Genomic DNA, 10,720 nt, shown 5'->3' with positions numbered 1-10,720 from the left:
GATCTTCTGGGTTTATCAGATTCAGCATCCTTTTGTCAGGTAAACTGGCCTAAATTTAGGCCTATGCTATAGCCTATGCAGGATTGCGTTGCTGGATTGGTGGAACATTATGCTATCTAAAAGCTGTCTTGCTCCAATACAGAGAGGCTGAGGCTGACCCATCCAGTTCAAAACATTTCCCTCCTGGGTGCAAGTAACTTAAAAAGGTTGACAATTAATATGTCTGCTGTCTTAATTGTAAATCAAATGGATATGCTGTCTGAACCAGAGACAGGACATTCAATTGTAGTTGATTGATTGAAAACTTTATTAACAGATTGCAGAATGGGTACAATACAGTACAGCTCAATACACACAATTGTTAAGGGGATGCAGACCAGAGAAAGACTTTCGTCTTGTTTACATCAGGGTCCCCCAAAAGTTCCAGTGTCAGTGTGTAATTATGCACACTTGTGATCAAATATCTTAGCGTCCTTGCATATATATATTTTAAATCTTTACAGTTCTGATTAAAAGTCTGCCCATGTGCTGTGTAGATCATGCGGTACCACTGTGTTGCTGTCTGCTGTTGATGCTTTGCTACTACAGTACTGTAACATGCATACAAGGCCAGCCCGTGCAGCGGTGTCCAAGAAACCCCATCGACGAGACAAAACTCGCGGCGTGAACGTGGCAGCCATTTTACATCCTCAAGAGTGAATGAGTGAAGCCGGACCAGTGCCGGGAGTTTTACACTTTTTCTCCTCTTTTAATTATCACATTTATCTTCCGAAATAACCAACACCATACAAGTTGGTGATCCATCGGCAGGTATGGCGAATGCTACTAATTAGTCACGTGATTGTTGCTTAATTGATAGCTAAAAAGTCTTGAGATCGTGTGGTGGTGGTGTTTCAAACAATGTGGAAACTGGTGGTGGTGGTTGGAACGAGTTCTCCAGACCGGCTTTTTGAAAATGGACTCTTCCTATGTGGCGGCACGTTGACAAACCACGGATCTAGCTAGCTTAGACCATTAGCATGCAAGGCCTCTGTTCAAGTGCGGAAATATATAAGCCTTATTGTGCCGTTTGGCAAAGTCGACATCGACTAATGACGTTAAAACAAACGGCCTCGTTGATATTCCATTTGAATTAGCATGCTAACGTAAGCTAGCCACCTAGCATATTTTGACAGATCGAGAAATTGACACACTCATTGTGTCACTGTGCGCTAGCTTTGGTTAGCTCGGCGATAATGTACAACTCTAAATGTTAATACGTGAAAATGCTTAATCGCCCGCAAGAATATGACACGCACGCACGTTCATGAGACAACGCAAAGCAAGCGAGGTTTGTTATTGTCCGCCTGGCCAAAGACTTAACATTAGGTTGCATGTTTGCTAACGATAGCTCTGTAATTAGCAACCTACCGCTAGCTAAGCTAACGTGTGTCAACTGAGTCCCTCCCTGTCAAGTGTAACATTATGTTCGATTAATAGCCGGATTTTCTCCATGTAATGGGACTTGGGTGTCAACTGGTATTGGGTGGAGTTATTACATTTTCAAACATTCCACGTTGCATTTATTTATATCTAATAATGAACACGTGCTGTCTAGGATAATACATTTAATTAACAAACACTTAACGTTATCAGATGGCTCTTGCATTTTTTGGCTAGGCTAGCTGTATCAAAGTTAGGCCAAAACACGTTAATGATAGCAGCCCTCCACGTTCTGGCGAGAGGCTAACATGCTAACAGTCATATACACTGACGGGGACGGAACGGTGTCAATCCTGCTTCGCTTCTTGGCTCAGTTTGTGCCTCTTCTTCGTTAGTTGTGGGCTAGCAAGCAAACTACAGTTTAGCTGATTTGGGGTCAGTGGAACCTCACGCCATTAAGCAGAGAGACTGATTCACTTTGGGTTGTAACAGTGTCAGTTAGAGACAGTTCGCTACAGTGGGACACATGCTTGCTGACTGGTCAGCTACCGGAAACTGGGGCTGAGTCGCTGCAGGAACACGTGTATCAGCAGCTCTGTAGCTTCAGTGCTGCAGTCAGCAGGGAGGAGGTGAAGCTAACATGTCATCTGGAGAGCAGAGCAGGGCCCTGCAGCAGCGGAGTGGGGTGATGATCAGTAGACTCACTGGTCAACTTGCCACCACTGTTTGCGCGAACTTATTTACGCGTAAACTAGGCTAGAGCGGGAAATGATGCCACATTGACACGTGTAGATTTTTGTATTGACTTGACCTGTTTAGAATGTACTTCCTGTAACGCAAACCTGTTTCTCAACTGTTCACATTTGCCAGGTCCCCTCCCAAGGCGATTGATACAAATTGAGCTGCAAGTTTGAAGTCAGAATATTAAAGTGTGAGACCACATGGACTCACTTCTTGGCACACAATAGTAGCCTCTATGCATTTAGATCCGGCGTTATTCAGTGTAGTGAAATACTGCTTGTGTTGCATTACATTTGGTTTAAAAAAAATATAAAAAAGGTCAAAACATGTTCTGCAATAGGCAGATTGCTTTTATGCTTGACAAGACATTGCAATCTCCTGAAGCATCCCAAGTCTTGCCCTTGACCCAGGATTAATTTGGCTCATTGCATTTGCACAGATTTCTGGAGACATGGCCACAGAACATATTAATGGAAATGGTCCAGAAGAACCAATGGACACCCCTTCTGCAGTTACCCATTCTGAGCACTTCCAGACTTTATTAGAAGCTGGTTTACCACAGAAAGTTGCTGAAAAACTAGATGAAATTTACATAGCAGGTAAGGCACATTGAATATCCCAGCATATTCACATTATACACAAATTTTTATTTTTATTGCAATATTGCATGTGCTGTCATTTTTATCACCCCTTTTTTGAATGTGTGAATTGGGATCCTCTCAAGCAACTTTTTGTGGTTTCCTACCAAAATGGGTACTGCAGTGCTACAATAAAAGTACAAGGCATCACACATTTGGTGTCGGGAGTGAATGAATGATTGCTGCATCTGTATTCCTAACTGTTAATTTGCAAAAGAATGCTGGTGTCTTGGCCAGTATTTAATTTTTTTTCTTCTTCCACGTGTCTTAGCGACTCTCTCCTCACTGTCACTATCAAACCTCTAGTCCCCTCCTCTTGGCTTTTTACAAAGGAATGGGTAGTTGTAGGCATGTTGCCGGCAGCAGTAAAGCTCCAGCTGAACTTTGCTCTAAAATAGGGGCAGGTGGAATTTACTTTTCCATTTTTAGCTAGACCTGTACCCCCTCACTAAGACCTGTGCCCCTTCACTAAGACCTATTGGGTCTCAAGTTGTCCTGGGGTGAGCTGCTGGGGCTAAACCTAAAGGTCAGTTTGGGACTTGTCCGGTCAGTTACATTTAGATGTAGAAATGCACAAGTCTGGGCCTTTTCACCCAGATGGGGCTGTACCAGAAGAAACAATGGCAGCAGCTGTCTGGTGTGTTGTGGCTGCCTGGGACAGGTGACGGCCCCCTCCGTAGAGCAGAATGCAGACAGGCTCATTAGAAGCTCCCAGCCAAAGTACAGATGGGCACTGGCATATCGAGTTACACCATCACATCTGTTGTGATTAGCAAAAAAATTTAAGTGCAGCCTGAGTATTAAATCGAGCTAGAATATGGCAGAGGCCTACTTTTCTCCTCACTAATCTAATGCTTGCTTTTTTGATGCAGTACAGATCAATCTCTTGACGAACTTAAACATGTTAATATCTCTCATCCCTGCAACTGCTATGCTTATATGAATCAATGCAATGTCCTCCTACCTCCTCCTGCATGCCAGAAGCTTATGTTTTTATTTTTGTATGTGTGTTTATCCCTTCCCCCAGGTTTGGTGTCACACAGTGACTTAGATGATCGAGCAATCGAGGCTCTGAAGGAGTTCAACGAGGAAGGTGCTCTGCAAGTCCTGTTGCAGTTCAAGGACAGCGACCTCTCACATGTTCAGGTATTCTGACGGTTGATTGAATGACTTAATTGATATTCTCATGTCCTTGTGCTCTATGCATGATTGTCTTTGAAATGACAGTGTAATTACATTGTGATTGCACAATAGAGAGGCAAAGTCCCGTCCACTGGACCACCATGGGACCCTTTTTCTGAAAAACATATTTCTTTCAGAAATAGGAGCCCATGGTGATTAGCGGAAGGGGAGGGACTTGGCCTCTGTAATACCTTTGAGCCGTTTATTGATCTTGTTTGTATGATGCTGAATTACTACAACTAACCTCATGTAATGGGGAACTAAAATAATTGTCTGCTATGTAAGGTGTCATGGTTCTAATACTAAAGAGCTAATTTTGTGTTTTCCCTTGACAGAACAAAAGTGCCTTTCTTTGTGGAGTTATGAAGACGTATAGACAGAGAGAAAAACAAGGGACCAAGGTTTCAGACTCCACTAAAGGACCAGATGAGGCCAAAATCAAAGTGAGATTTAAAGGTTACACATGCAAATATAATGGCAGTATGATTTTAAGTAGTCTTATGGCAGAACATGTGTCTAAGGAACAATGGGATCAATGTAAAAAAAAAAAGAAGATGCTGGTTAAATTCAATATATGGTCACAAGGTTTGCTGAAAATCACATTTTTTTGCAAACCTACTCTGTAAACATTTCAAAGCGTCCACATCACCTTTTTTATTTATATTTCTAAATATTATTATTGGAGAAGCACAATCACACCGGACACTTTAGAACATCTGCCTATAACCTCTAATTGATTGCACTCCGCATTCAAGATGTTCAGTATTTTCTTCCGCCTAATAATAATTAATTAAACGTTGCCTGTTTTCTTGTCCAAATGATGACATCAGTACTATGCTAGAGTGACTCCGGTTACGCTGATAGCTTACCGCTAAGATCTGACCTGGACACTAGACTAGACTGGACCTAGTAGACGGAACACAAATACACCTTTTCACTTAGTTTAGACCTGTCGCATCCCATATGTGGCGCTCTCAGTCTCAACTCTACCGGATTCTTGTCCATCATGCTCTCCCACCGAGCACATGCTTGTGTTGATCTATTGGTGGCAACTAGGGATGCATCGATTAATCGAAATGCATCGATTCTAATGTGTTTGATTCGATGCATCGATTTCAATATGTTAGAATCGATTATAATTGAAATTAATCGAAATAATATATATATATTTTTTATTTTTTTTTGTGTTTTTTATTGACCTATAGTCCATTCATGCTGAGTGAATCAGTTCCCCCAGCCACATTTGTGTATTCAACATTCAACATTGAATTAATAATCGTGGTCAAATGAAGAGATTTCATGATGCATTGAATCGTTGCCTGAAGAATCGTAATCGAATCGTTGTGAGGTCGAATCGTTACACCCCTAGTGGCAACTATAATTAAAGAGTACGGTAACTTGTATATTGGGGTTAACTTGTGGAACAAAGCTGATATACAGTTAAGAATGAGTAATTCACTTGGTTTTTAAGAAAATAGTTTGAAGTTATTTTTGAAAACTACAAGGGTGAATAATAGTTTTTTGCTATATATTTCTTTTTAGAATACTGTTTTGGGGTCTTAATTTGGTTAAGAATATAGGACAGGCATATATAAGCACTATGCTTCAGTCTGTACCTTTTCAGTCACTGTAAAATCAAATATTGTTAAATGATGGTGTATATTGTATTGTGTGAGATGACTGAATAAACTACTACTACTACTATATGCAATATATAATAATTTTGATTAGGGGAAAAAAAGAATGTGAAGACCAGACACTTATCTCATGCAGCTAAAATATTTATTGGACTATGATCAATATCACCAACATGTTTGACCTTTGCTTCATCATGGTGTGGCAAACACAATAAACACTTACAAGGCAAAAGCTGAAACATGTTGCTGATACTAATAACAGTCTAACACTTTTTTGGGGCATGCATTCGTCATTCTACTTCTACATAATTTTGATTGAACATGCTTAGATTGACATAAGTACTTACTTGGGGTATTGTGTGTGTTGTCAGCAGCAGTGTTGCAATAACAAGTGTGTATACAAATAATAAACCGAATACCTGTTTGATTGCAAGGCCCTGCTCGAGAGGACTGCCTACACGCTTGATGTAACAACGGGCCAGAGGAAGTATGGAGGCCCTCCGCCAGAGTCTGCCCATTCGGGGGCACAGCCCACCATCGGTACAGAGGTACGGCAACAGTCCCACTTAATTGTGTATCTTTTAGTTGGAACATTCTTTCAAACATCTCGAGTTAAAGTGATACGTTTTGTCAATCATATCAGGCTGGTCAATGGGGACCTGGTTAGACTTGTAACGATACTATTGAATATGGACCCTGAACCTTTTGTTCCAACCTCACGTGAACTCACTTTTTGCTCAACTAATTACACTGACTGATAAGATAAGATGGATCTTTATTTATCCCTGTGGGGGAATTTGGGTGTCAGACCACGAGAGGGAGAGGAGGGGTACAGACAGGATAAGGAGAATAAAAATAATAAGAATAAAGATATAGTAAGACATTTTTTAAATCTTATTTGGTGTCCAAATGATGACAATGTAACACTTCCTGTAGTAACCTTGGTTACACTGATAGTTTACCGCTAAGATCTGACTGGATGCCACTTGTCTAAATATCAATATTCCTTTATAATCTCTTGCATTTACTTTTCACATTTTAGAAGCATTTTTGTTTACCTCAATCCTCTCTCCACTTGGCAGATATTTGTGGGCAAAATCCCTAGAGACCTTTTTGAGGACGAGCTGGTTCCGCTGTTCGAGAAAGCCGGGCCCATCTGGGACCTCCGCCTGATGATGGACCCTCTCAGCGGCCTGAACAGAGGCTACGCCTTCGTCACCTTCTGCACTAAAGAAGCTGCGCAGGAGGCGGTCAAGTTGGTAGGTTTCTATAAACCCACAAAGCTTTTCCTCTTTATTGACCCTGAAGGCTTCATTAATGCTGGAGGTGGAGAAGGTTTTGTGGCATGGTAAATGTTTTGAAAGCTTCATTAACACTTTGAATGCCGACGACGTGTATTCTCGTCTTATGCCCCCCGTTGAGTGCCGACGACGTGTATTGTCGTTTGATTTTTTTATTAGCGATCTGAATTCATATTTCATCAACCGCGTCTCCCGTTGGTACAGCAGACCCTCTAGGAGCTCAGATGGGAAAAAACCGCCCCCTATCGTCTATCCCTGTGTAACTGCAGGTCAGTCGATTATACTGGGAGATCCCTGTGGGGGTGGCCAACTGGCTCCATTGTGCTGGCGAGCCGTCTGATGATGAGGGATCTGATCGCGAGTTGGAAAGTAGCCTGGAATATATATTTACAGCAGCCAATAATCAATCAATGCGATCGATATTTGGAATGGCGATCAGGAATTGGAATAATCTTTTTGGAGAACATCTGATCTAAGGTAAGGAGTCTGTTACCAGTTTGAGAGAACGATAGCTTTTTGAAATGCTATAAAAAGGATATGAACCGATTATTAACACTTTCTCTGCCAAGGACGCCTAAACTCGTCATTCCCCGCCATGCTCATTCTGCCAATGACGCCGTAACACGTCATTGAGATCAATATTTCAAAAATCTGTGATTGCAATCATATTTCTCCCCCGGAGACTTGAGATCTACTGTTGATCCCCTCTCAACTCTCCAACGGTTCAAGAGCGCCATCTGGTGGCCGATCGGCGGATCGCCCGAAACGGAAACTGGTGCTCATTCCAATTCGGTCCAATCACTCGCTAATAGTCCCGGGACAATGGATAGCAATCCGTTACCAATAACTCGATAAACAACATGATTTGGACGTATATACTATTATACAACCTGGAGATGGATCGCATATTTCAACATCCCATAATAGGAATATTTTTGCTCATCGCCCAACGCTACGAGGAAGCTACGGTGAGTTTCAGCGTTTTTTTTTACAGTCTTCGATACAAACTGCTCTAATGATCATATCACCCACACTAGATGAATCATCTAACGTTGGCCACGGAATTATAAAGACCCCCCCCCCCCCATCCGGTCAACATCAGATGATAAGTAGTAACTTCTAGAAGCACGTCCATTTACATTTTTTTATCTCACGCCGATCACTATCAAACTATACAATCATCAATATAATGCATTTAGGGCTATAAATCACATTCTGCAGAAAACGATAAAAACATATTTATACTTTAGACCGTATTTTAGTATGAATATGTGAATGAAAAAGTATAACGTTGCTACACCCTGAACAATAGATACTTGATGTTGAATGGGCCATAGTAATGTCAATTTAGCAATACAATTTAAAAAGTTATAGCCCTGCAAAGAAGGGGAACTTCTCCATAGACAAATAGAGCTGGCAGAGGATGGTATAATGATGTACATAAGCCTGGCGAAGAAAGTGTTAAAAAAAAATCGTTTTGACAATGTTGACTGCAAACAAGTCATTGATAAGCGACCGGCAGATTAGACACAGCCATAATTTAAAACATAGATTATGCGTTTTTTAACGCTAACATTGAAGTGGATGATGGCATTCAACGGGGTAAAAAGGTAAACAAGGCCGGCATTGATAGTGTTAACACTTTGGGTGCCGGGAAACGCTTAAACACGTCATTCCCGGCCATGCTCAAGTTGCCGAAGACGCTTTACAGCGTCTTTGATATCAATATTTCAAAAATCTGGGACCGGATTCATATTTCCCCTCCGCTGGCCTGAGATCCACCAGGAGGACCCACTGAGCTCTCTGGCGGTTCAGGAGCGCCATCTGGTGGCCGATCGGCGCAATCGCTTAACAGGAAGTGCCATAGAGGTTGTGCTGGACGGCCGTATTACTTCCGGGCACTCGCTATAGGTCCCGGCATTCTAGCTCGTCACAATACACAGCGATCGATTGCCAATAACTCGATAAACAACATGATTTGGACGTATATACCATTATACAAGCTGGAGATGGACCGGGTAAATCTACATCCCATAATGATAAAATTTCTACTCTACGATGATCGCCCAACGGCGCGCGGAGACTGGGGTGAGTTTTAGCGTGTAAAGTTACCGTCTTCAATACTAACTGCTATTATCAACATTTGACCCACATTAGATGATTGGTATAACGCTGCCCACGGAATTATAAACGCCCCCTAGCCCATCCGGTCAACATCAGATGACGTGTAGTAACTTCTAGAAGTACGTCTAGTTGGAATTTTTTATATCGCGCTGATTGCCATAAAACTGTATTGCATCATCAATATAATGTATTTGGGGCTATAGATCACGTTCTGGAGAAAGCTGCAGAAAGAGATGAAAACATACTTATACATTAGACCATACTTTACTATGAATATGTGAATGAAAAAGTTTAACGTTGCTACACAATGAACAATACATATAGGACTTTGAATGGGCCCTAATAATGGCAATGTAGCAATAGAATTTAAAAAGTTATAGCCCTGCAAAGAAGGGGACTTTCTCTATAGACAAATAGAGCCGGCAACCTACGGTTGATAATGAATTTAACCCATGGCAGCCAAAGTGTTAATGGTGGAGAAGGTTTTGTGGCATGGTAAATGTTTTGAAAGCTTCTTTGCCACGGGTCCGGTGCCCCGGAAGCGTGAACACTTAGAGAAACTCTGAACGCAAGTTAGTTACCTTGATTGGCCACACGCCCACGTGACCGCGCGCTAGCACGCCCCCTTATACGCGCCCATGTTGCAGCGTGCGGCAGCAGAGAGGCGCTCGGTCCCCAAAATGAATGGAAGCGAATGAGGAGCCTGACACCTGGGAGGAATGGTGGTGTTGCAGCGTTGGGGATGTTTAGTGATGCACGATATATCGGCCGCAGATATAGATATGGCCGTTTTTTTACACATCGGTATCGGACCGATATCAAGATGGGGCCGATATTAAAATAATTTTTTTTTTTTTTTTTTTATATACATGTTTTGGCCTTAAATAGTTTAAAAATATCAGTCATTTCTGAAAATAAGTTACAAAAGTAAAAAAATTATGCGTTTTGGAAAATATCTCTATTTGATTATCATAAAAAAGTGTTTTCTATACAGAGATATCGACATCGGTAAATATCGGTATCGGCCAGAACAGCAATATTAATATCGGTTATCGGTATCGGCCACAATTTTCACATCGGTGCATCACTAGGGATGTTTAAAAAATATAATTTAATATATAATATAATAATTTGTGCTTCACCTAAAAATTTGGTCAGCAGCCTCCACTGATGTACAGTGATTCAAACCCCCTCAATGTGCAGTATCTGACAGCTGTGCTGTGTTGTCACGCGAAATAACGTTATGAATAAAAACGCGAAATAACATTATATAATGTTACAATGTACAGTTTCTAGTTAATCAGTCGGCAGCCTCCACTGATGTACAGTGAGTCAAACCCCTTCAATGTGCAGTTTCTGACAGCTGTGCTGTGTTGTCACGCGAAATAACGTTATGAGTGAATCTGGTAGTTGTTTTGATAAATATGTTGTGTATTCTAGCGATTCGAACATAACATTACATTTCCGCGAGGGACCTCTGTCGCGCGCTGTAACACAGAGTGGCAGGCGGCGATAAGGGGGCGTGCTAGCGCGCGGTCACGTGGGCGTCGTGGCCAATCAGAGAAACGCTGAACGCAAGTTAGTTACCTTAAGTGTTCACGCGCCCCGGAACCCCGTTGCGTGCCACCACCCACTTCAATGATGGAGCTCTCATATTTGCGAATGCATAAACTAT

General features: G+C 41.8%; 1 protein-coding gene across 6 annotated transcripts in view; it reads left to right on the top strand.

Moving 5' to 3' along the window:
* The first annotated feature begins 680 nt into the window (after positions 1-680).
* LOC311225504 (heterogeneous nuclear ribonucleoprotein Q-like) overlaps positions 681-10,720 on the top strand; it is a 28,419-nt gene continuing 18,379 nt past the window's right edge. For 5 of the 6 annotated variants that reach the window (XM_084310812.1, XM_084310814.1, XM_084310813.1 and 2 more), the window contains exons 1-6: positions 681-810; positions 2,603-2,762; positions 3,829-3,947; positions 4,319-4,426; positions 6,055-6,168; positions 6,703-6,879. In XM_084310812.1, the coding sequence (XP_084166938.1) occupies positions 2,615-2,762; positions 3,829-3,947; positions 4,319-4,426; positions 6,055-6,168; positions 6,703-6,879 (666 nt within the window). In that variant the 5' untranslated portion in view covers positions 681-810; positions 2,603-2,614. The remainder of the gene's footprint in view (positions 811-2,602; positions 2,763-3,828; positions 3,948-4,318; positions 4,427-6,054; positions 6,169-6,702; positions 6,880-10,720) is intronic. The other variant, XM_084310815.1, reaches the window with a different exon arrangement.

This window comes from Notolepis coatsorum (genome assembly GCF_963971535.1).
Source record: "Notolepis coatsorum genome assembly, chromosome: 3".
Taxonomy (NCBI): Eukaryota; Metazoa; Chordata; class Actinopteri; order Aulopiformes; family Paralepididae; genus Notolepis; species Notolepis coatsorum.
Note: the sequence above shows the minus strand (reverse complement) of the source record. Positions and strands in the feature narration are given on the sequence as shown.